General features: G+C 42.0%; 1 protein-coding gene across 4 annotated transcripts in view; it reads left to right on the top strand.

Moving 5' to 3' along the window:
- Positions 1–26,132, top strand: part of GRIA1 (glutamate ionotropic receptor AMPA type subunit 1) — a gene marked incomplete at both ends in the record, with an annotated part of 107,257 nt that overhangs the window by 71,019 nt on the left and 10,106 nt on the right. For all 4 annotated transcript variants that reach the window (XM_079542558.1, XM_079542557.1, XM_079542555.1 and 1 more), the window contains 5 exons: positions 1,455–1,565; positions 2,519–2,725; positions 3,947–4,317; positions 21,076–21,274; positions 21,799–22,046. In XM_079542558.1, the coding sequence (XP_079398684.1) occupies positions 1,455–1,565; positions 2,519–2,725; positions 3,947–4,317; positions 21,076–21,274; positions 21,799–22,046 (1,136 nt within the window). The remainder of the gene's footprint in view (positions 1–1,454; positions 1,566–2,518; positions 2,726–3,946; positions 4,318–21,075; positions 21,275–21,798; positions 22,047–26,132) is intronic.

Here is a 26,132-nt window from a genome sequence, read left to right as displayed (position 1 = left end):
ATTTGGAATGGAGCGTTCACTGCAACCCCTCTGCATCCCCTCACCCCCTGAAGTGTAAAATACTTGTTTGAAACCAAGGAAACTGCAAATAGTGGTAGTCCCACATGTACAGCTTCCATCCTCCATACTCACTTATACCTGCAGCAGCCAATGTCAGGCCAAAGCCCACTACATCCAAGCAGGAATCAGCTGCATCATCAAAAAAAAAAAAAAATAAAAATAAAAAAAATCCAATTCCTCACTGAAAAATAAAAGAATTATCAATATAAAGACATTCAAAGTGATCTTCCTCCTCTATCTGGCATTCACGAGAGGATAAATGTAATACTATGTCCAGTTTGGGGCTCTGAACTTCAGGAAAGATGATGGCAGTCCAGAGAGAATCCAGAGGAGAAGCAGCAGAATGGCTAAATGTCTTGATTTTGCTGTGTATTTACTGACAGAAATATTTGTTTAGAAGGCACATAACTGACAGGACGCATGCTTTATCTTAGATCCACCAGGATAAAAGTGCAAAAAAACCCATACATCTCCATTTATGTTGCCCCAGGGCAGAGTTTTGGAAGCTTTTTCCTCACTCTCTTCTCCTTTTCTCTGTGCAATGAAGACGGATGAGACGCCTGTGTGGAGTTTTTTTCTTCCTCTATTGTTACAGCTTGTAATCTGCCATCAGCAACTCCTGCTCATGCCCTGTGTTAATATCCTTTCCCATTTACTGTTATAATAAATTGCTTTCACTTGACCAAAGCTCAGGCAATACCATATGTACATGAGGTGATGGAATTCCCCTTATCAAATCAAGCCCTGGAAGAAGAAAACCTCAACAATGATCTTGTTGTTGATACTCGTTGGCACGCTGCTTTATGTGCAAGTAGTGACAGATCAGCCCAAACCCTAATTAATAGGCACATTTTAGCATACAAATTCTTCTGTTTGCTTTTATTCATAACTTCAAACCTTTTGGCACTGACCAGTATCGTTTTTGTTTCTTTTCTCACTTGATTTTTTTTTTCTGTTGTCTTAAGATATCCTAAGAGTCAGTTCTATGTTTACAGAGGCTTCCAGCTGGAGAACAGCATTTTATCACCCTGTCACATCTGGACAAGCAGCAGGCATGTTAGAAAAGTATACAGAAGTCACACAGGGAAAATGTGACCTCTTGCAGTAGGGATTGGACAGAAATTGCGATAATCTACTGCTGTGTGCTATTTGGTTTTGCGTGTTTATAAGAGAGAATGTAGTAAATCATACACATTATTCTCAGGCTGGAGGCATGATGGGTTAGGAGAAATCCTGATTCTCCCCTCAAAAGACATCAAGAAGTAGGACGGGAGATATTGGGCTGAGTACAAACTTGCAGAGAGATCTGACCTTTTTTGAATGACCCTGTTAACGTATCTTGATTAATATTACAAGGAGATATCAATAAGTTGTCCTGGATTTGTATTTGGCAGATTGGTTATTGGAACGAAGATGAAAAGTTAGTTCCAGTAGCCATAGATACTCAAACCGGCAACGAGTCCACGAGCCTCCAGAACAGGACGTACATAGTCACAACGATCCTAGTAAGTGCTGGGACTTCCAGCCCAGCTCTCATTCCCCCTCATCTCCCTGATGTGCTGACTGCCTCTTCCCCTTTGCACACCTTGTTTTGTACTGTATCATCTTTATAATAGCGATAACAATAATAACAATAATAATAACAGCACTTACTGTTTCCTGTCGGGTCCATAAAGGTATCTGAAAATTGCTGTGGCTAATTAAGTAGGTATTAAAGAGCTCTCATGCTTAAGTATAGAAAATACAAAAGATTATGACAAGATAGTAGAGGCATCAGCATAGGTAAATTAGGAACATTATACCTGTGCTTTGTGTTTAGCCCACAGAATGTGGGCTGTAATTTTCGGAAGGATAAGCTGTATTGTGCAGAGAGACTGAATCATAGCTTTAAAAACAAATCCCCACTATAATCATGAAGGAACAATAAGTATCCCATAATGTATGGTATCATGTAGTGTGTCATTGTATACCATCACCCTGCAGAAACAGATGAAATTTTACTAACTTGTTTGCTGAATGCTTGCTGTAAACCTACAAAGAGGACACAATACCCAAACTGAATTAAACATCTTTAGGGCTCTCTCATGCCCAGCAGATTTGTCTCTGTTTGTGCCCACACAGGCAGACATTCCTTTAAAAAAATCATAGCTGAAATGTACTAAATAACCCTTACCAAGCCACAATTAAAGATTTGTCACCCAAATCCTTCCAGGCATCTCCATTGCCCTGAAGTCTATAAATGCAGAAGCTGCACACGTTTTTTGCATAAATGAATAGAAAACACCGGAATTAAAAATTACCCTTTATACTTCCTAAATTAACCCCACTGTTTGTTGACAGTTCCCTTTGGTACATACATACAAAATTAGGGCTTTTCAAGCAGATCGTAAGCAAAGATGTTGAGTCTCTAAAGCACTGGGAAGATGGAGTGGCTCAATATTGGTCTCCTCTGTGCCAGGAAGACCCATATGTGATGCTCAAGAAGAATGCCAACCAGTTTGAAGGCAATGAAAGGTATGAAGGCTACTGTGTGGAGCTTGCTGCTGAGATTGCAAAGCATGTTGGCTACCACTACAGGCTGGAGATTGTCAGAGATGGGAAGTATGGAGCCCGGGACCCCGACACCAAAACATGGAACGGCATGGTGGGAGAACTTGTTTATGGGGTGAGTTTCCCCCTTTTTCATTGTCTTTAGAACAGTCTCAGGCCCTATAGTAAAAAGGATCCCCACCTTCCATCAGCCTGTGCTGTTTTGAGGATTGCAGCTGAGATAATATAATCAGCCCAGAGGAAACATTTTAATTCAGGATGGTACAGCACATTTTGTGCCCATAGAAATGTCAAAGTGTTTTCTTTTCCGTAGCTACAGGAATATTTTTTCTTTCAATTTTTGGAAGAACAAGTATTGAAAGGTTAAACTTTGTCATGAGTAGAATCTCCAAATTTTATTATAGTTTATATTTACTTGATAATGGCAGGATGGAAGAAAGGTAAGATTTCAAAAACTCGGTATAGATTTGTAGAATCATAGAATTGTTTGAGTTGGAAGGGATCTTTAAAGATCATCTGGTCCAGTTCCCCTGCAAAAAGCAGGGACACCTACAGCTCCATCAGGGTGCTTGGATTCCTATCCAGCCTGACCTTGAATGTCTGGTGAACCTGACATTTTTGGTCTAATCACTCATTTCCATCTGTTCAAATATATCCCTTCACCCTACACTTCTAAATCTGATTTGCTCTGATAATTCCCCATCTGCAGTGTTTCAAGTCATTCTTCAGAGGGGTGCAATTTACCCTTCATAGTGTAGGGAGCATCAGTTCCCAAGTCTGTCTGTTGCCGTGCTGGAGAAATGGATGATCTGAGTCCTGCTGAGATCTCGACAGGATATGCTGACAACCATTTCAGTGTATTTCCCTTTCCATTTTCAAGACTGATTATAAAATAAATGGAAAGTGCACATCAGTGTCATTGGAACTTTTTCTTCTTCTGCATCAGTTATACCACCAAAAAGTGGTTTCTGATGGAAGTAAACATCCTGGTGTCCTTTTTCAGGCGATTGGCTTTCCTTACCTCTTTTGATGTCTGGATGATAAGGCTCTTTTAGCAAAAGTCTTCTGCATCAGACTGTGACATCAGTGGATAAATCACACTGGAGATGGGTGGCTGGAAAAGGAAATTTCAAAATAGAACCAGTGATCAGTATTGATAAAATGGAAATAATCAACCAATGTTATAGGCTGCTTCTTTTCAACAATTTCTCCTGCAATTGGTTTTGTCTGATTACTTTTCAGATAGTAGGGTTAAACAGAGATCAAAGTAAAATAAGCTGGAGTTAGTAGGTATGCTTTATCCCCAGAATGCAACTCTTCTTTCTCTCCTTTTCAGAGGGCTGATGTGGCTGTGGCACCATTAACCATCACTCTGGTTCGAGAAGAAGTTATAGACTTTTCCAAACCTTTTATGAGCTTAGGTATCTCTATCATGATAAAAAAGCCTCAGAAGTCCAAACCAGGAGTGTTCTCTTTTCTGGACCCTTTGGCCTATGAAATATGGATGTGCATTGTTTTTGCCTACATTGGAGTGAGCGTTGTCCTCTTCTTGGTGAGTCGCTTCAGCCCTTATGAGTGGCACACCGAGGAGTTTGAGGAAGGACGGGACCAGCCGGCCAATGATCAAACGAATGAATTTGGGATATTCAACAGTCTCTGGTTCTCCCTGGGAGCTTTTATGCAGCAAGGATGTGATATTTCTCCAAGGTAAGTCATCTTCCTTATTCCAGTTCAAGTGATTTAATCTTTGTGTATGCTTTGGAGCTGAGCAGGTTCTTTGACCATCCTTCATGAACAGTACTGTATTCTCTGCATTGGTTTGTAATTCAGAAGGGACTTAAGGGTTCACGGGTCTCAGCTGTGAACTTGGGCCTTAAACTTGGGACCATAGAAAATACCATTCTAAATTTATGCTACTGAGATCTTCTGGGGTAATTTACAGAAATGCAGGCAATTTTCTAAAGCCACCCATTTGCAATCAATTTTTGTCAGTCATTACTTTGTCGCTATTAGAAAAAGGTCATTCTGGCATTTTTGGGAAACTATGTAATTCCAGTAAAGCAGGGAGAAATAATATAGTAGATACCTAATAAAAGGCTATATAGTCTGTGCCAAACTATTGTTGAACAATTATGGAGAGAACTGTGTGGAGAACTGTGTGGCTTTAAGTATTATTGGCCTTTGGAAAGGTCAGAGAAGTACAGAGTTTTCCTTTTGGTTCCCATTTCAGTCAATAGTTCTGCTGCTTGAACATTCAATAGCATCCAAAGTCCAAAGAGTTCCTAAAGAGTCTTCTGATGGGAATCCCTTGTCCTCTGTATTCACTGTTAAAATTTCTCTTAAGTAATTTTTCTTGGAAAAGCAGGCACAATACAAGGTGGCTGAAAAACTGCATGAAATACAGAAGATGCGAATTTGTGATAGAGACACAAGTAGAGGTGTATTTGTAAGGCCTGGAAATAAATGCTTTCATTTTGAAGGTCTTATGGTAGAGTTTTTGCCTATTAAGGAGCCTGAGATACAAGTAGCCTTCATGTCTTGTTATACAAAAGCAAGAAGAAAAGAATTCAAAACATAGGAACAAAATAGCTGTGAGAACTGTTATAATAGGTTTTGTTATTTATTGGCATAGGTTGTATATCCAGTAAGTAATATCTTTAATGTCTGAGGGATTTTTCTTGTGGCCTATCTAACTTCATGTGAGGCAGAACCAGAGGTGAGCCTGGGATAACATTGTGCTTTGAGTGAATGCAGGCAATAGGAGTTAATTTTCCAAATGCTGGGATAGTATCAGAAATCAGGGGATGAAAAGGAGCCACATCTCCTTTGACGAGCAAAGATAATGACGAGCAGCTCAGCACTGCTCCCATGAGACGGCAGGGGCAGGCCAAGAACCAGCTTGTTGGCCATTGGATATCAATTTCTCCAAATATTAATGAGCTTGAGATAGCAGGGAGATGAGATCTTGTGAGGCAATTTGGTAGTGACAGCTTTTATGAATATATTTTATTATCTGATCATTTATTAGTCGAAGTCCAGAAGGGGCATTCAGGAAGTCTTCCCTGCTGAGGGAAATTCCACTTCATTTATTCAACTTTATTATTCAACTGTGTCTTGTAACACAGCCCCATGTGTTAGGATCAGGTTATGGCCATTTTCATTCTCATTGTTATTTATGTCATCATTATTCTTAGGAAAGAGAATGTCTTCCTCTGGGGACATTTCTACAGCCAGTTGCAGTTCCAAGGAGGAGTGCAGACAGGTGAAAAGCTCGGACTTTGTGGAATAGCAAATTCTGAAACATCTTTCATAAAAAAGCATTGGGTTTTGTGGCTTTTGTTGGGTTTGGTTTTCAGTGGTTTTGATCCAAATAACAAGATTTTATTTCATTAAACAACATGCTTAGAATCACCATTACAAAGCATTGTTTTATTTTGCTTTGAAATGGGAAATGAAAACGATTGTGCCATTATCTTCATGTTATATGATCGTCTTGATAATGAAAATTACAGTTTTATTGAAATCTATGTTTGAGAAAAGAGCACTTTCTGGTGACAAATACTTGCAAGAACAGAGAATTTGTAGGTATGGGAATTGCTGCAAGTCCCAGCACTCTGTGATGGATCCTTGTGATGGATGCAGGTGGAGTGGAATATTTCTGTGAAATGTGAAAGCAAGAAGGAAGCAGAAGGGTGAGAATTTTCGTAGGATGCTGTTGTACAGAAAGGCTTTGAGCACGCTCTGTATTTCACATGTATTTTTCACACGAACTTGGTGCAGGATTCCTGTGACACATCACTTAGAAATGAATGCTCGGTGCAACGACATGGTGGGCAGGTGGGGATCTGCTCTATTCCAATACATTTGCTGTACAGTTGCTTCTAAACTTATCACTGCAATCTCTCAGCATCTCCCCAGTAACGTATTAATCAACATAAATAGCTTCTGTTATACATCTGTTCCGTCATTCTCTCCCCAGCAGAAAGGAGCAAGTGCAGGGGTGTATTTTGTTTCTATAGAGGTTTTGGTTTGTTTATTTCAGTTTTGTTTTGGGAAGGAGTAGGGGAAATTTGTCTGGAGGTTTTTTTTTGTTTTGTTTTGTTGTTGGTTTTTTTTTGCAGAGCATGTTGTTTTCAAGTGCATATGCCACTATGTATCTATCACCAAAAAAATAGTAAGATCAAAACTGCAGACACGTCGCTCAGCACAGTGGGGAGTGAGGTTTGCAGCAACTCCTTGCTCTTGTAAAAGTATGTTCCTTGGTCTCAGACCAATCCCCAGGGGACTTCAGTGCCCCACAGAGACCAAGATTTGCTTTTGAAGGAAAGTTGTGTCCTTTTAAAGGACTTACTAGCCAGAACTTTAATCAGGCTTTTAAGCATGCTGATCACAAACTATCCAACACTTTGAAGGAACGCTGTGAATTTAATGACCTGTAGATACTCGAGACAGAGCATACCTATGGGCTATGTGCTCACAGCCTCTTAACCTGAGGACTGGAGCTTCCAAGAATGAGGTCAACTGGTGTTCCTTAAGCTCTGAAGCTTTCTTGTCTAAGTGTAGCCTGGACAAGTGTGACAAAGCCCATACAACAACCAGTCAATGGAAGACATCAGCATAGTCTGATGGCAGACTCTGTTATGCCTTCAAAGGCTGCAATATGAGCATGGGCAAGGAATCCAGCCCTCCTAAGTCATAAATTAAATTACCCAAGTGTACCTGCATAGTTTTGACCAAAGGAGGCTGTAAGCACTGGAGTCTGCTATCATGGGATCGTGGAATCATGGAATGTCTTTGACTGGAAGAGATCTTTAAGCCTATCCATTTCCAACCTACTGCCATGGGCTGGCTGCCCCCCACCACGTCAGACTGCCCAGGGCCCAACCTGGCCTTAAGCACCTCCAGGGATTCCCCCTCTGCACCATCACTGACTTCTGATGTAGTTCAGTCACTGCCACATGGAGTAAATTGTCCTGTTGAGGTGAGATGGATTCTGTCATCATCCACAAAATCTGTGTTTTCAAAGTAGTGTCTGAAACACAACAGAATGGGAGGGAAGCAATATTTTTGGGTTGTGAGTTGTTTCATGTACATAGTAATGGCCAGAAATCAGTGAAGTCTGAAATGGGCCCTAAACCATGAGGCTGCACAAAGTGCCATCTCAACTCCATAGAACAGTCATGAAATTGCTAAAGCACTCATTAAATGTGAAATACAGACCCAGAAAGGAGATTCACAGAGATTCACAGAGCAAGCTTCAGAAGTAATAAATAACTCACAGCCAATAGTGAGAGCCTGCAGCAAGTGAAATGTGAAGTAAATATGACTCATATTGTACCATTCTTCAGAAATGTTATTTGATAAATTGTGTTCGGAGCTTAAAATAACCCCCGTGTGTAGCAGCTGTGGAGAGCGGGACCTCTCTAACACCCAATACCCTGCTGCCTTTGCTTGCTCAGACCGAGCCAAGGCCATTGAGGAGACCAAGGTGGCATCTGGGCTTCCAGACCTCCTCTGCAGCAGGATGAGGTATCTGGATTTTTCATCTGCCCCATCATTTTCTCTGAAGTAAATTATTTGATTGCAGTGAAAATTATAAAAAAGCAGGGAACAAAAAGTACGTTTTTGCTGTCAGCTTCCCTGCTTGGTCTTCTATTTTTTATCTCCAAATGTGTTTCTTCATATAGATTGAGCCTAAAAGAGACCTCCGATGTATTAGAGACTATCAAATTGAATCCAGTTACCTTTTCTCTGACTCAGAAAACTTATGCTTGACTAAAGTAAAATACATTCCATTAAAATATATCTCCCAGAATATATTCTTCCTTTGAAGATACCATGAGATAGAATATACACACTTTCTCTTGGCTGAGTGACCAGAGGAGCCTTGTCCTCACTGGAGCTTGGCAGAGAGATAAATATCACACTACATCACCTAGTCAATAAAGCCATCATTTGTGCCATGTTAGAGGAAAACTAAACAGGCATTTCCAAAAATGAGCAGGGCTTCATGGAAGTATCCTATATACTGTGCTGTGGGAATGAAATGTATATATTTTAGGTTCAGATCACAGTGTGTCACGAGTAGAAGGGAAATGTGCTGTCCTGTCATGACATGACAGGTTGTATGTAGGTATGAAATTGTTTGCAGTAATTGCACTTTATATTGAGAACAGAGCTAGAGATGTCCTGGTCAGTTGGAAAAGAAATGAAAAATGAAGCCTTCATCACAGCTTGGGGCTGGGAGAGAGCCAGACTTGAGAAGGGACATCTTGAGAGCATCGGAGGGGATGCAAGAACAGAAGAGTTTCTGTGTTGGCTGAGCTGTGTGAGGTGCCGGAAGGGAGCACAGCTGGGAAATGGTGGGGAGCATAGCAGCATGTCCCAAAGCAAGGTATGATCCACCCATCAACTGGCTGGAGACAAAGAGTGAAGTGAAACCCAACTCATTGGCACAGTGCAGAGCTGCAGCCACGCTCTGAGCTGAGCTGCCATGGGCGGTGAGTGCACACACACAGAGGTGGGAAGGGAGATACAAATGCTGGCAGCTACCTAGTCAATAAGTACGGTCAATTATTTACATCTATCTTGTGGACATCGTTATTTGTTTTTAGTGACATGGAAACAGTGCACTCTGACTGATCTATGGCAGCATGCAGCCAGGCTTATATTTCACTGCAGCCTCTTCTGCAGGCGCTCTGTTGTGCTACATCTGTGGAAGAGCAAATGCAGTATTTATTATGTACTTGTAATTAATGCTGAGTACTTTCCTCTGCCATTTTTCCTCTTTATTTACATTCCTTTTTAGATCAATTGAACAAAACCACAGGAGACTTCAGCCACAGAGCTGGTGGAAATAACAGTAAAATTGCACTACAAGTTGTTGATGTTTTTTTCTAAACTAGCCTCCAGAGATTCTGAAAAATAGCTACACTTTCAAATTTCTTCAGAATGTTCCTAGCACTGAAAGATTTTATTCAGTTCTAGACAAGATCTACATCAGAAATTGGTTAGGATAAATTATTTTTGTGTGTGTGTGTGTGTGAGCTTTGATTTGGGTTGTAACAATGGAATTATTTCTGTTCTGTACTTTGGTTACTTGCTTTTACAAGGCACTGATTTTGTTAAAAACAGAGATTTAGGGAAATTAGAACTAAATGCATTTAGCAATCAGAAGGATTTAAAATCCTTCCTGCAGCAAAAGCCAGGGAACTCTTCTTGATTTCAGTGAGCATCTTCCCTGATGCCCCATGCATCTGCCTGTCTTTTTGGTCTGATGCACAGTTCTGGTGCCATCTTTGCAGTAGCAGTACTCAAAGTGAAGGGTATATTTTTGCAGAGAAGGACAAAGCAATTTGTCACTTCCATGGGCAGCACAAGCAACCTGATGCTGGGGCTGCCAATGGGACAAGGTTAGTTTGGCATCCCCCCATCACTGCTTCACTATTGGGTGAATCTGGAAGACTTGGAGGTTTGTCCATGGGGACAAAGCTCAGGACCTTTTATTTTTGGCATTTTGCTTGAACAGATGAGGTCGTGTTGGTCTTAAAGAATAACAGTAAATATAGATATGTATAGTATTTGAACTTCTGGAAGTCTTCTTTCCTTTCAAAAATGTACCAAGTGATCTTGCAATTATCTCTAGCTGGCAGAGTTAATTATGTCCAGGGAGAGGGAATTCAGGTCACAGGGTAAGAGCGGCATTTGCAACCACCAGAACTGATGACCACACTTATTTCTGTAACAAACTTAACCAGGAAAAGTGACTCACCAGAGGAGTAGTTTGACGAATTGCACAATCTCCAACTGAGCAGGGCCCTTTGGAGCCTGTGCACTGCCATGGCAACCAAAATGTGGCAGCTGGGGGAAATGGAAATTCTCTTAGAATAGTCATCCTTGCTGTCCTCTTTTTCATTTGGCGAAATGCTGAAGGATACAGGGGTCTCAGAAGAAGGAAATGCTTAAGTAACAGAGAGAATGTTGTTGGTAAAATGCTATTTCATCTGTAAAGGGAAAAATGAATCTCCTAGGTTTCCATGCTCTTCCACCTGAGAAGTTCTAAATGTGGCATAGGAAGTGAATAATTAGCTATCCAATTCCATGGAGTAGTCTTGCTATCAGGCATATCTAGAGGCTCCTACATGACTCTGACTGCAGGCCTTTAGTACCGGGGTTGCTGAAGGAGAGCAAGGGATGTGTTGAAAGTCCCCTCACTGAGTGATAGGTGTACTAATCTTTTTACCAGCTGTATTTAAAATGAGAACTGGAGCACTTGACTCAAACACATATTTATTAAGCTAAAAATGTATTTGCAACCTCTTTTTTTTTTTTAGGAATGAATAAATGCTTCTGATATTTTTTTATTGAAAACTAAATTTAAAAAAAAAAAAAAAAGTGGAGACTAAAAGTGCGTTGGTGATACTTTGCATCTATTGGGAAATTTTACTAGGACATTTGGGATATGGAAATGGCACATGCTATTTGTGTGTCAAACACTGTGATATATATGGGTACATGAGATTGACTGCCTTCTTGGCGACTCCAGCAGGAGCCCCTCAGAGGCTCCAAGAACTCCCTAGTAAGCTTTGCTCCAACTTGCTGATTTTCAATCAGTGATAGAAACACACTTTCTCTTTTCATTTTCTTCTGTCTTCATAACCTGTTATCCCCGAGCAGTCAGCTCAGCTGGGGCCTGACGTTCCCTGAGCTGCAGCCAGGAACACACATGGTTGCATCCTCCTAATAGCTAGGTAGATTGCCAAGTGCTTTTGTCAAAGAATAATGGCTGCGAGGAGCTCAGTGACCTCTGTCTCCCTGAAGTCGTGCCCTGTGCAAGGCTGCCTGTCGCACATTGCTCTAATGCAGGCACTCCAGAAAAGTACTGTGGCTAAGACGGGAAGCCCTGAGTGTGTTTTCACAGGGAAGCCCTGTTTAAATAACTCATCCATATGCTGTACATCACTTTTATCAGCACTAAGATATCATCTGCACACTGTCTGGATACACAGTTGAATGAGCATTTAGCTCCTCAATTGAAATCGTTCTGGCTCACGACACACAGAGCATCTACAGCTGCTCTTTGCTGATTTGATTCCCCAGAGCTGGCCAAAACCTCATGGCCTTCGTCTGAGGAGCTCGGAGTAGTCACCTTCTTCCACTGAAGTTTGAGATTTTTATTTCTGTTCTGCTTTCCAGAACACAAATTTCATCTCAGCTACCTATCCTGGTAACTGGGGAAGCACTAACCCAACCACCTTTGTGCAATAAGTTTAGGTATGTGTATTGCCAGGGAGTCAGGTTCATTGTAACATTCCAAAACAGTGAACAAGCAAAGGCAAATTCATAAAGTCCAAAAGAGGTGCTGTTTTGTTAATTGGGAAGGATTTGCTGAATCTGAGTTAACTGGAAAAAAAGCAATTCATGGAGGAAAAACAAAGAGACAGAAGTAGGAAGGAGAATGAAGGACTGATTAAAGCCACAAGGAGTTGACGTGGACGGTCATTCTTTGAAATACTTTTTGCTCAGTTTTCTCAGGACAAAGGGAGTTTTGGTGGAGCTCCCTGCTGAGTGTGCTGCATGCCAGGATGAGTGTGAGTTGTAAAGATGGAGAGAGCTGTTACTTTGCTCTCCAACAGTGAAGTTTCTTCTCAGAAGGTCATGTTTTTGGTGATAAGGTCTGCAAACAAGGTTACGCAGTCTCCCCCCACCTTGTCCTCACACCTTCCTTCCTTCTGTTATTTCCTCTGTTTCATTCAAAAGCTTCAGCCAAGCAAATGTCTCACCAGGGCATTCTGAGTTTGTTTTGGTCCAGCGCGTATTTTCATGACTGTCATGCTTGGAAGAAGCCTAAAATGCTTTGTCTTCTCTAGGGATCAATGAATGCACTGAGACAGAGCAAGATCTTGAGATGAGATCTCACAGTTCGAAAGGACAAGGCACTAAATATCTCAGAGGGGCTGCTCACAGGATTCATCTGAGAGGGCAGCATGGGTCACACAGCTCAAACCATCAGGTGGTAGGAAAGGGCATGGATGCACCCCTTTCTACAGCATTAGCACAATTTAAGGCATTCAATTAATTTAATAAAACCATCCCTTAATTCTCATTAACGCTTACCCAGAAGAGCTGCTTCTTACCCTTAGATCCAAAGGCTAAGCAGCAATAATCCAGTCATGGTAATGATAACTAAATACTTTGATCTTCAGATAAAAGAGCCTATAGAAGTGAAAAAGTGTAACAGCACCGTTATTCGGACAACCTCAAAGCATATTATATACACTAATGAATTCTCCCAGTGCAGTCTGATGGGAAGTAATAGGAGGCAAATGTGTGAACAGAGGGAAGAGGGGAGGTGTCCTCATATGGTGGAAGGGAAAAGCAACAATAGGTACATGCGCAGCATGGATACGTGGGGGCCACAAAGTCCACAAGGACCCAGCTTGAAGGAGTCCAGCGCACAGGATGCTCTCCTCTAGGAGGAATTTTCTCCTCATTTATTCCCTGAAGCTCTCAGTAAGATCTCTGTCTGCAGAAAGGCAGACAGAGGCAGGGAGCAGCTTTTCATCTCAACTGTGTTTCCAAAGCCTTCAAAAAGAAATCATCAAATGGATGTTAGAAGGTAAAATAGGACCAGCAGAAACACTGTTTTCTTTTCACAGTTTTGGAGTTTAAATATGAAGAGAGAGACATTTCTGTGCACATAGGGCTCTTCTAAAAGGCACTGGCTGGGAAAAGAGTCCAGACTCATTCCCTACCTTTCCTACAAGGAATATGCTGTGCTCTTCTAAAAAAAAGGAAAGCCTCAAAATTGAAAATTGAGAAAATTTCTCACCTGCCATCTTGGTCAGTTATCCCATTTTAAATCAAATACGAAGAGAAAAGAAAGTGAAAATTTGGGAATATTGATAACATTGAAACCTTCCTATGTGAAAACGCTCTGCTTATGAAAAGGGTCTCTCCTCAAATTGGGAAATCTGAGCAGAAGATAGATTAAAATAGATAAAAAATAAATTCAAGAACCAAGGCAAAGACATCCTTGTAGAGGTCTGAACTAAGTTACTATAACATTGACCTGAAGAAATGTCAGGAATGGATCTCTAAACTCTGAGCGCATATGGATGGTTAAAGAAAGATCTTGGGGGAAAAAAAAAAAAAAAAAGAAGAGGAAGAACTGGTAAAATATAGCCTGAAATATGTTATATATTTGGGAAAAAAGAAAACAGCCTTTTTATCAAGAAGACTTTGCAGAAAATGAGAGAGAGCGTACGATATCACAGCAAAGGACGGGGGCATAATTGGCCATTGTTTGAGAAGAAGGATGAGCGCTGTTAAATTCAGGGCTACCTGAGGTTGAGGAAGTTCCTTAGTAATGAGTCTCCCTGGGCACTCCAACGAGTCTTTCTGACAAAATTTTGTGTTTGTCACCTTGTGAATGTTTCTCAGCAAAGCTAACAAATGTCACCAAAGTGAGAAAAATACATGAAGAGCCTTTTTTACAGTGAAATTTTTGCTCAAAGGCACGACAAGAGTTGCTTCTCCTTGTAGCAGTATCTGGAAAAGCTGCAAAACAGGGATGACTGCCTTTCACTGGAGCTGTTGAGCAGCTTGAAGTGATTGCATTTCTCAGCAAGCCTCTGCCCAAACATTCACCCCTCAGACTACCTTGGATCACAGCACTGAGAAGCACATTGAACCTATGTTGAAAAGGATTTCAGTGTACTTGCTTGGGTCTATTTATTCTGCCTTTCAATCAGGCTCTTATTTTTTTATTAGTATTTCACATCACCTCTCTGTTGTCGCCTTTTCTTTTCCTGTGTTGTTTTTTTAGCAGTTCTCTGGGAGGGTTGTGTGTATTATCCTGCAGTTTTAGGGATAAATATGTCAGCAGCCAGTTCTGACTGCTCAGGGATGATATCTCCCTCAGGTGAAGGGCATAGTCCAATTCTGCTCAGGGGTTGTGTTTTTATGGCAAGGATGGCACATGGATTCTGCTAAAGCCTATAGGGGCTGGTTGCCATTTTAGTTCATGCTTGTATGGCATTAAATGCTTCCAACATCACGCTTGGCTGGTTGAGCAGGTGAGTTGTTTGTTGCGTGACAGCAGGCTGCATTGTGTAGCCATTGAGGACCACAGGAGAACACACCCTGCAGATAGCTATTGAGCTTGTAAATTACCTGCTACTTAGCTGGCTCCATTTGATGCTGATTGAGTGTTTCAGTGGGGGAAATGTGCACAGAAGAACATCAGAGCCAAATTCCACCTGGTGACCAATGGCTTGTGCCACCCACGCAGGTGAAGTTTATAGATGTGAATCATCCCCTTGTCCTGCAGCTGGGAACTGAGTTAGAGGCATGAGGCAAGCTAGCCAGGATCCCATAAGGTGGTAAGGCTTCCAAAGGGACAAAAGACAGCACTTGGCTGCTAGTCCTCTCTTTAGGCCATTATGTACCTCTTATCTATCAAAATGCTAAGTGAATGTCTGGAAAACAGCATGTAGTTGATCCGTGTAGTCATGCTGATACTTAACACCACAGCTATCCTAGCTCCAGTGGCAGGAGAACCACAAGTGACAAGATGCATTACTGGCTAAGCAGGAATACTAAATTTAGAAGGAAGTTTTGCCTGTTAAAGTGAAATTGAAAAAAGAAATTCAACATATTATGCAAAAGAAGAGATGAAACTGTGGGGGAGGGGAAATACATTGATGTCCAAAGGCATTAGCTTAGATGGAAAGAAACAGTAAACAAACAGTGACATAATTAAAGCCTTCTAGAAATGCGTGCTCCTGTTTGAATATTGAACATTCTGAGTATTTGCCGACAATATGTTCAGTCACTGCAATATTTACTTCAGCAAGTTACCCTGAGGCTCCTTTGAGAACTGGCTGCTGCTGAGTTCTGCATTCCCTATTGCCTTCTTCCAGCATCTTGGCTTTGGGGATGTCAGATTTTTCCTTCTCCTTTTTTTTTTTTTTGTTTTGATAACAGCATGGGACTCCCAGAACCTCTGCACCCTCAGCTGTCTCACCCTCTCTCACTGGTTAACTTTACCCACGGAGAATTCAATTTTCCAGTTCTTACCTCTGCAGATCAGTTGTGAGGTGAGATGAGGAAGGAACAGTTGATTTCTACTGCTGGGAGAGGTAAATGAGAATGTCAATGGAAAACATTCCCACCTCTGTCTGAGTAAAGACTCTCTGGGCACATGGTGTTAAAGCCAACCTTGCACTCAGGACTCCTGACTCGTGTACCAGGAGGTAGAATTTTGTAATGAGTAAATGCAAATTAACAAGAGTGATATAACTAATGATACAGCACAGACAGGGAAATGTGCATTATAATCTGATCTGATGACAAATGGTAGCTCGTTCAACACTCAGTAGCACAGCAGAGTGTAAGAGGATAAAAGCTCTGCAGATGTGGTCGATGGCTGTACCCAGAGCTGATCCCAGCTTCAATCCCCACATCAGTTTGTTCCTGTGGCCATGGCTAGTCGCAGACTTTCCAAGTAAATCCAGGGTTCGTGTCAGGGTCAGAGATAAAATGGTGAGACCAATCGTTCTGGATGGTCTGTGACACACAGAAGAAGCTGAACTCATTTGAGCTGATGAAGCTTAATGCTGAAAATTTGCTAAGAGCCAAATGGGAGCAAAACATTTGTAACTAATGCACTACGAAATCAGCCCTCAGACAGACCTGTGAAACTATCTACAGTCAGTATCAAATTAGTGAACAGTGTCAGAGATCAGAGGATCTGTGTGGGCAGAGGACCAGAAGTAGATTTGACCCACAGTCAGCAGAACAGGCATACGAGAGCTTTTCTTTCTACAGTTCTGCATTAATTCATTCAGTGACAAATATGTCAGTTGACTAAGTGAGCTGTTATTAGAATAGAATGTAACAGCAAATCTGGGAAATCCTCCCAAAGCAACTATGGCTTTAGAATCCCAGATTTGCGTTTCTAATTAAAACGCTGTCAGTTTAGGTGTAATTCTCCATATGAAATGCATTTGGTAAGAGGGAAGGGAGAAGTGGAAGAGGACTGAGGCGCTGCTTTTTCACCGATGTTTACTTTGTATTTTTCTGATTACATCGTTAATTTTTTTTTTTTTAAAGCGCATGATGCTGCTTCTAATAAGATTGTAATGCAGAGGCAAACACCTGTTATTTGTTCCAACCTTCTGCAAGGGATAAGATCAAAGAGCAAATTGTTTGATCAAGGATTGTATTTTGTTTAAGAAATAAGAGATTATAGCTGCGTGATTCCCTTTTTTCTGTGAAGAATCCATCAATGCTAAGGCTAGAACATGATAAAAATCACTGCATGAGATCAAAGGGAACTTACAATTCTTTTCTGTTTTCTACTGACGAAACGATGTTGCTTTTGTGAGAAGTGGAAAAAAAACATTTTGCCTAAGTGAGAAAATGAAAATTATTAATTTCATCTTAGTCATTTCCAGTTTTTCCATTACGCAGATATAAAATTATACATTCCAGAACTACCTTCTAAATGATACGTGTGGTAGGTAAGAGTTCAGTGTATTATAAAAGCAGAAAGAAGAGTGTGAGCAACGAGAAAGGAGAAACAGAATTGTTTACTATGTCAAAATTATACCTTTCAGAAACGAAACATTAACTCATAGAAAAATGCAAAGCTTGGATGGACTCAAACCAACCATTTTCAGAATACTACTTTTAGAGGGCATTTGCAACCATTATCTTTTCATTCTAATTGAGAATATTAAGGTTTAATTTACCATTTCAGAATTTTCCACTGTACTGAATTTCTGATTCCCAACCACCTATAATTTTAAGTAGATTGTACACCACAGATAATGAGGGCAGAGTATTCACCACTTGTTTCTGCAAGAGGCAAGAGTGCTGTTGGAAGAGAGCGTTTCATTCTTGCTTTTGTGAGGGGCAGGCAGAACCCCAAGTAAATCTAGGAGAAGATGGGAGATGATTTTAGCAAGCACAAGCAGGGCTAGAAGAAGAAACTAAGAGGTCTTAATTTGGGCTGTGTAAGAAAGAACAGTATGGGTGCAGATGTAATTATATGGATGGAAAAGTGTACAGTCGAGTCCATCTAGCTGTTTCATGGCTTTACACATCCCAAAACTAGCCAATTACTAAAGCCTCTTATCACTGTTATCCTTTCCTGTTTTAGTTTGATTTTTTTTAGATAGTGCTTTCCTCTGGTATTACTATGGTGATGAATGAGAGTAAACCCAAATGTCTAACAGACAAATTTAAACATCATAGCTATGGGATATCTTTAAAGTACTAACCAGTATGTTCCATCTCACCTTAGCTCTGCAGAGGACTGAGGCACAAACTCATTTCCACGTGGCAGTGAGCTGATTGCCTCCATGTTACGCTTGGATGAGTATGTGGATATGTCAGTTCTCAACGCAAGGGAATTTAAACCCCATACTGCCCATTAGTGAAGAGAAATGAACTTTGCTAGGTCATTTTCTGTTTCTTCGTTGTGGAGTGAGATGTTCAAACCTTAAAAGTGACTTAAAAGTACAAGGTACAGCTACTCCTCTGTGACCGCTATTAGTAGAGCACAAACATACCACAAAGTACCAGCTTTCTACCAGATTTTAGCTCCCAAGTGCCGAAGTCACTTCTAGAAATGGAACATCACCTCTTAAATTACAACGGCACTTTTGCAAATGCTTCCCAGGATGGGAGTGCTGCTGCTCTCCCACTTGATCTGCAGGGGTAACAAAACAAGATGGCCATGAATGCCTTTCCAACCACTTACTTTCGGTAAGCAGTCATGGGTGTTGGCTTAAAATCTGAATAGTATCGTGGTTATCCAGAGAAATCCAGTTTTTCCTGTTTAACCTGTGTCCACTGCTATCGAGCTATGGAGATATTGCATGGGATCACATCTCCTTGTGTAGTGTTTCATCGTGACTCTTCTACTTCCTCTTGTATTGCACTAGCCTCCAAGAGATTCCCCCAGCAGCCAGAGCTCCCTTGTGTTAGATGCTGCATAACCATGGATTGAAAGGACGATGTCCTTAAGAACCCGTATTCTAAGTGATTTCTCTGCTGTATGTTTACAGCAGTTTAAATTCACAGCTTCTAGCTTCAAGTCAGTCTAGCAACGAGGGCAGACATTGCCCATTAGCAGTGTATGCAACACAGAATTATGCACATGAAGCCTCAGCCATGCTTGCAGTCACAGCAAGCTGTTTATCTCCTCTTCTTTCCTCCACTGTCTATGAGGTTGAGCACTCACCTACTCACAGCATCTCACTTAATGAGGAAAGCTGACCAGCACTAGCAGTAGACAGAGCCCAAATGAGACGATGCATGATGGGCTGCACATCCTTTCCTGACTTGCTCCCATGGGAAAGAATCACCTACCCCCTCTCCCTGCTTCCTCAGCCCTTCATGTTGCTCCCTGTCTGAATACCCTATAGTTACTTTTTCATGCTGTCAATGCCAGGTGCGGGGCTGGGAAGCTTAAGCCATCTGCAGCTGACAGCAGGCAGCCCCTGTGGGATAAGCCAATAATGAATACTGCTCAGATGCAGAGGGTCTAGAGGCAGGAATCCGGCTGCCTGCTGCTGAAGGGATTGAAACAAGCCACAGAAATATCCCAGCTTCATCAGGAAGGAAAGGCTGTATAATTTGCAGCTGGAGATGAATGTGATTATTTGCCATGCAAATGGATTTTGCCAGCTCAAAGTGGCCTTCATCAGCAGAGATTGTTGTATCTGACATTATCCGGTTACTTTTGTTTAATGCTTCTGCGCCTTTTCTGAGCGCTTCCTTCCCTAAGCACACATCATCCAGACTAATTAGAGACAGGTATTTTTTTCCTCTTCCCCATCAATCCGAAGACATGTGAGCCGAATCCATAGCTGCCTCATTCTCCGGTCCCTCTCCAAATACAAAACTCAACGTAAATATGTTTGTGCTGTCAGCCCTCCGCTCTGGGTATTCTCCACAGATGGTGACATTTACTTCACCTAACTTCAGCTTCTTGAAGATTTGCTGTCTTGTCCAACCACGTGATTCTGGATCTTTCAACACTCAATAGAAACGGAGGTCTCCAGAGGACCTCCTTCTACCTGGGATGGATGGGGTGAATCATGCCATGGGGGTCCCTGTTCATCTCCATGGGTTGTTTGTTGACATCTCTCTTGGAGAGTTCAAGATATGGTGGAAGAACAGTGCCTAGCTTTCTGCCTTTCCAGCACTGTATGAGATGCTGCAGCACAGAGTATGCAGCATTGGTCTTATAGCTGGAACCATGCCTGTAGGCAGCAGACCTGAAAAATGAGAGCTCTCCACTCTGCCCCATGTGCTGTGAATGCAAGTGTGGGAGCTGATGCCTAATTTCTGCTAGGCAGTGATCTCAAATTTTGGTCTGAAGAGTTTTTGGGTTGGGTTGGTCTAAGTGAGGGGATTACCCGATGTCTGAAGGAGCAGCTCCCAGCACATCAGCAGCGCTTCAAACCAGACTGGACAAACTAGAAGTGTGTAATCTCTATAAGTCTTGCAGCTGGTGGGCTGTGTGGGCTTAGCCTCTTTCCAGCTCTAATTTCAGTGATTAGCAGTATGGAATTCTTTTCTCATTAGAGCAAAGAATACATAGAGCATGTAGGTTTGTCTGTCAGGTTGTGTTAACCCACAGTAAGTCACTGCAGCTTCACACAGACCCAGCACAGCATGACACATGCTGTCATGATCTGGTCCAGTGCCCTGAGCTAGAATGAGAAATCTCCATTACCATCTGATAAACCATTTCTGGGGATTGACTCAGGTCAGCAGAAAAGCAACACTGAGACATGGTCTCCCACAGAGAAATGAAGTGGTTCTTATGGACAGGAGCTCCCTTGTCAGAATGTCTGGCTTTATAAAACAGCATTGTAAGTTATCCTCCACTGGGAATGATGCTCTGCATGTAGAGAAGGAGAGTATAAATAATTTAGGCAGAATGCATGAATTATGACATGGCTTAAAAAATATCTTTTACTCCTTAATATGATTTGAAAAGATTTTCATATAAATTAATGCTTTCTTGACTTATCTCTATGGCTATCCAATGGTTACAGATAATTGGGTATTTGATAGCAGCTTGTGCAAGATGCTTAGAATTTAAGGCATTATTAGGAACATCTTGTCTAGCCCTCTGCTAAGAACAAACCAGAAAATGTTGGTAGGCAAATTATTCATTAAGGCTGTAGCTCCTCTCTGAGATTCAGCATCTCTTTTAGAAATGTGGAGTTTTGATGGAGGAACTGACTTGGTGAACCCCACTGGTCTGTATTTGTGGTTCTATATTCAGTACATTGAGAACTGAGTCAGAGCCTTGGCTTCCCTAGAAGCAGCTGGAGAGCATGACTTAAGGAGAACACCTGGGTAAATGACAGGCCTGCAAGAACAAGCTGCACCTTTTGGACCTTCACACCCCTCCTGTCTGCCTCTCTCCTTTGTGTGCAGGTCCCTCTCCGGCCGCATTGTCGGTGGTGTCTGGTGGTTCTTCACTTTGATCATCATATCCTCCTACACAGCTAACCTGGCTGCCTTCCTCACAGTGGAAAGGATGGTTTCTCCCATCGAGAGTGCAGAGGACTTGGCCAAGCAGACGGAAATCGCCTATGGGACCCTGGAAGCTGGCTCCACTAAAGAGTTTTTTAGGGTAAAAAGGAAACTTTAATGCAAAAATTTTGCTTAGCTCCTTGTTGGCAAGTCTTCCAGGAATGTCCTCTCTCATCTTCAGCGCAGGTCTGTTTTTCTCTCTTGCTTCCCCTTGTCATGTTAGCACTTGCTGTGCTTGCCCCTAGAACAGCAGAAATCTGCTTTCCCTGTGGCTGCTCAGATGGCTGACTTTGTCACTTGTGATATTCTGCAACTGTAAATAGAAATGTGGAATATCTGTGTGCTTCCCCACACTACAGGCATCTCCTAACTTCCAGCTTGATTAGCCTTTGGTTTGATCAATAAAATCACTTGCCAGGCACAGATATCCTGCCTTTCCTGCAGCAAGGTGGTAGGGTTGACCTGGGTGCAGGAAATGGCCAGAGGTTCATTAACATCCTGTTACATTGTTTGTCTTCCTTGGTCCATCTGCTCTGTGGGTAAGTGTTCGGTCTCACCTGGAAATCCCAGCTGGCACCCCAACCTCTGTTAACACTTCTGTTGGGTTTGTGCTGTCCTACGCAGCGATCCAAAATAGCAGTGTTTGAGAAGATGTGGACATACATGAAGTCAGCTGAACCCTCCGTTTTTGTGAGGACAACAGAAGAGGGGATGATCCGGGTGAGGAAGTCGAAAGGAAAGTATGCCTACCTCTTGGAGTCCACCATGAACGAGTACATCGAGCAGCGGAAGCCCTGTGACACCATGAAGGTGGGAGGTAACTTGGACTCCAAAGGCTATGGCATTGCAACGCCAAAGGGGTCTGCACTGAGGTAAGTAGCTTGGATTTGCTTTCCTTTGCCAACCCACCTAGCAAATCAATGTATGCACACAGTTCGATCTCCATTGCCATGCTGATCATGAAAGCTTGGGGCAACAAGGTGGGGGAGGCGGAAGGAAGGGGGTACAAAAACTGATGTGCAGGGAAATAAAGTGCCATTGCTGCTCAGTGGGAGCACCTAATCATTCAAGCCCTGCATTTAGAAACTGGATCTTGGCTGATCCACTTGCTATGAATGTGTCAGCTGTATTAGGTGATGGCAGGGGGGCTGCTGTGGTGTAACCATTGGTTTCACAGAGCGTTATCTGAATGGGGCTCTCATCCTGTGCCATGTGAAGTGCAGAGCTTTGCAGAGAATGGTATAACCCTGGATTGGATCCATGCTTGCAGAGGGAGCTCTGAGGGGAAAATATTTTGGTGTTTCCTAAAAGGAATTGCTATCTGGGAAGAGTGAGAAGCCAGTTTTAAGAATTCCTGCAAAAAAAAAGTGCACATTTTCATTTACTGAGTAATCCAGAGCCAGATTTTGGCAAGCACAAAATTTAAGGTCAAAGGGCACAAATCCTGTATTTCTGAGCCCAGACCCGTATCTCTCATATGCCTTTGCCAACTGTCACGTGGAGTATCTTCAGAGACTTTCCTTTAAAAGGAAAACACTTGAAAAGCACACACCCAGATTTGAGTTAATAGCAAAGCTTGGGCACTGCAAGTTGCCATGCTCCTTGACGTGTGAGCAGGCCACCTGCAATGTGCATTATGCCAACTTACCTGCTCCCAGCGGCACCACCACAATCTGCAAACTTGTATGGTGATCTGAGTTGCACTGGAGGCGTGGTTCCTTTCAGAAATGGAACGCAATGCAATTTCTTCATCTTACGTTCATGAAGAATATGAGTCTTAAGGGTTTAGTAGGATCGGTAAATCCTCAGATGTCATAAATGGTCCAACTGATTTAGTTATTTATTAAAGGTATTTTGATCAAAATACTTTGACCAAAATCATATGTATGGCCTTATGGTTGCTTGTGATGAAACCCAGTGTAGAGACACAGCCCAAAAGATGAAAGCCAAGCCAAGTGGTAGTGGGTTAAGCCCAAGGATCTGGGTTACTGCATTTAACAAGCCAGGTCAAATTGAATTCAACACTTCCCATATCAGCAATTGCTGGAAGCATCTTCAGAAAAGTTCATAAATGCAATGCAGGTTGTCCAGAAGGTGATTCTTGCATTCAGTGTGGTTCAGGCTCTGAAGTGCCTTGGAGCCCTCCAAAGAGAATGCATCTGTTCTCGTAGTTTTTAGATGTTTTCCATCACATTCTTGCCACTGTTTGTTTTGTCTTGCAAATATGGAAATTAGGATGCAGATCTCATTATTTTTACACAGCAATCTTGTAACCTAATTTTTATATTATAAAAACAAACAAACTGGAACATCCTACCTGCCTTGTAATTGTTGGCGTGTGAAGGAGTCATTTATCATAATTCTAAGAGAAATAAGAAAAAAGGGAAAGAAAATTGCATCAGTCATAACAATTTTGCAGCTTCAAGCATCCCTCTGCTAGGCATGATTCCAAAACTTCCTAACATTTCTTCTTGTTTCCTCTTCTTCATCCCGACTGCATGTAGAACAAATATCTTATGGGCCTAATGGCAAAGGAGAAATGCTTGATGTTCCATTCTATGGTGTTTCTTTGGAAGAGTTGCTGTTAGGTTTTGTCCCATCATGTTTGTTTTGTTCCTGTTGTTTCAACTGTTTTAATCTTAGTAAGTTCCATATGGTCTTCATGTAGTGTCTGTTTTCCCTTTGGGGTCCTGCACGTGAGAGATTGCCCTGAGCAAGGTGGCATTCATGAGGCATCTGTATAGCACGGTCAGCATGTCTCTTACTCAGGCTTCATCTTCACTCACATCAATCCACAGAGTAAAAGCTCAGAGCCAGATTTGGAGGTACATGTGAGCCAGGCCTATCTTAGATTGTTGTTTAGAAAGTGGGCTGCATTTTGATTTTTTCTGTGACCTGTCACTTTTGTAGATATGCAGGTTTTCCTGGATTTAGTACAGCTGATTAGGAAAGGACCCCAGCAAGATGCTAAATGAGAGCTCTTCTTTTTTATCTTACTCCTACTTGAGAACAAAATGCCAGTATATTGCCACTGATGTGTGAAAAGAAGGTTGAAAAAACAGAAATAATTCTATGAGTTGTAATGGGTGCAAATTTCCCTCCTAGGCCATCAGTTAGTTTTCTTGGGCTGCTAGAAGAGTTTTTTCCCCTGAAGTAAACCTGGCTTTGAACATCTTTTGGTTTCCAAACATTACAGTTCAGTTGCAATAATCATGTCTGAGAAGGGCTATGTTGGGAGGGCAGAAGTGGCACTTTCCAACACCAGCATGTGATCCTGTCTCACATGAGATAGTCATGCATCTTCAAAATCTATTCACTTGCCTGGCAGGAGCTCTTCTCCCCTGCTGGACAGGTGATCAGGAAGAGATCAAAAAACCAAGTCCTCCAAAAGAGAGGAAAGAAAACTCAAGAAATCCAACTTGAATCTGGTCTCAAGGAGTAGGGAGGTTTTAGAGATGGAGGCAAAGGAGAGCAAATTCTTCTTTGCAGCCAGCCTGACAGCAAAGCTCCCCAGAAATGCTATGAATGTGAGTTGGTTTTTTTAGGGCCTGCGAACAAACACCAAATGTTCTCTGTTAAAATAAAAACACCTTAGCCTTTTTTTCAGGACCCCAGACCTCTAAGTCTTTCATCATGATAAAATACTGTATGATTTATGTACTGCCCATGGACTGAAGAGAAAGGCATTTACACAAAAGCCCCACAGGAACAATGCCAAGTCATGCTTAGACCACAGCTCCAGAAATCTTATGGCTGATACTGCGTTCAGGAAAACTGCAATGCATTTCCTTTCTAACAACTTGCACCCACTCAGAAGCTGCAGTGTATTTTGGCTCATTAGTGAACTAATCTTTTGCAGATGGTTCAGACATCAGAGTGCTAATTAACCTGTATTCTGTTTAAGAAGACAAATAATTGTGATTTACTTTGTGTCAAATTATTTCTCTAGCTACGCTCACACATTTCTATTGGCTTTAAATTCGTCCAAAGTTAGACTCTGGCCATGGTACTGTTACATTAAAAAAGGGAAAAGTATTCAAATCTACACCTTTGCCTTCTCTTGGACTGGTAGCGAGTTTGACTGCCTCTGGATTTTGCTTTTTGAAGGCTGGATTCTGCCTGAAGGAGGCTCCCAGTCCTTGTGAGGGCTTCAGTGCTCGGACAGGATCACAACAGGCAGAGCCTCGCGGGCTCGTGGAGGTCAGCAAATCCCTCTTGCTCACAGACAGGCTTTTTTTGAGAGTTGCAATATGAAAAACAGATCCCTTGGTGAGGATTTCTCAGTGTGGTACAGAGTGCTACATGTATGAACTATCCAAGATGGGAACTGCAGAATCCTTTTTTTAAGATCTGTTTTATTGTTATTCAAGGTTTGCTGGTGGACGGTTCAGCCCTCCATCTTTTACATGCTTTTTAAAGTCCTTTCAAATTTGTGTCTCACTGTGTTTAGCATTTTTCCTTTTTTTTTTCTAATGCAATGTCTACACCAGCATTGCATCCGATAGCCAGCCTCCAGAAACAAACTGTGCTCACATGCAGAGCCTGGTTAACCCACTGCTGCACCTCCCAAGTTAAGCTGCAACCTCAGATGTGAAATCAATGAGACCCATTTGAATACATCTGAATGCAGACTGCAGCACAGTTTGGGATTTGCAGGCTATCCAGCTCTTCGCTCTTCTTTCTAAATAGCAGAGTCTGCTCAGCATCCAGACTCTTGCAATGTTTTTCACAGTGGGTGAAGTGCATGTATAAAACATTGCAGCCTCCAGAAGTCCTAGGTTTGCTCAGGTGTGTACATTTTAATGGTGCTGCAACCATCCCATGAGCTTTTGGTGACATGCCAATGTTATCACAGGGCATACAAGGCCATTCATAGCTGACCAGAACTGTCCAAAGTGGAGGAATGAACTTCTGAAAGCATAGAGGGTCTCAAGTCCCTGAGACACTAGGAGCTCTAA

This window comes from Tetrao urogallus, assembly GCF_951394365.1.
Source record: "Tetrao urogallus genome assembly, chromosome: 14".
Lineage (NCBI taxonomy): Eukaryota > Metazoa > Chordata > Aves > Galliformes > Phasianidae > Tetrao > Tetrao urogallus.
This window is presented reverse-complemented; position numbering and strand designations above follow the sequence as displayed.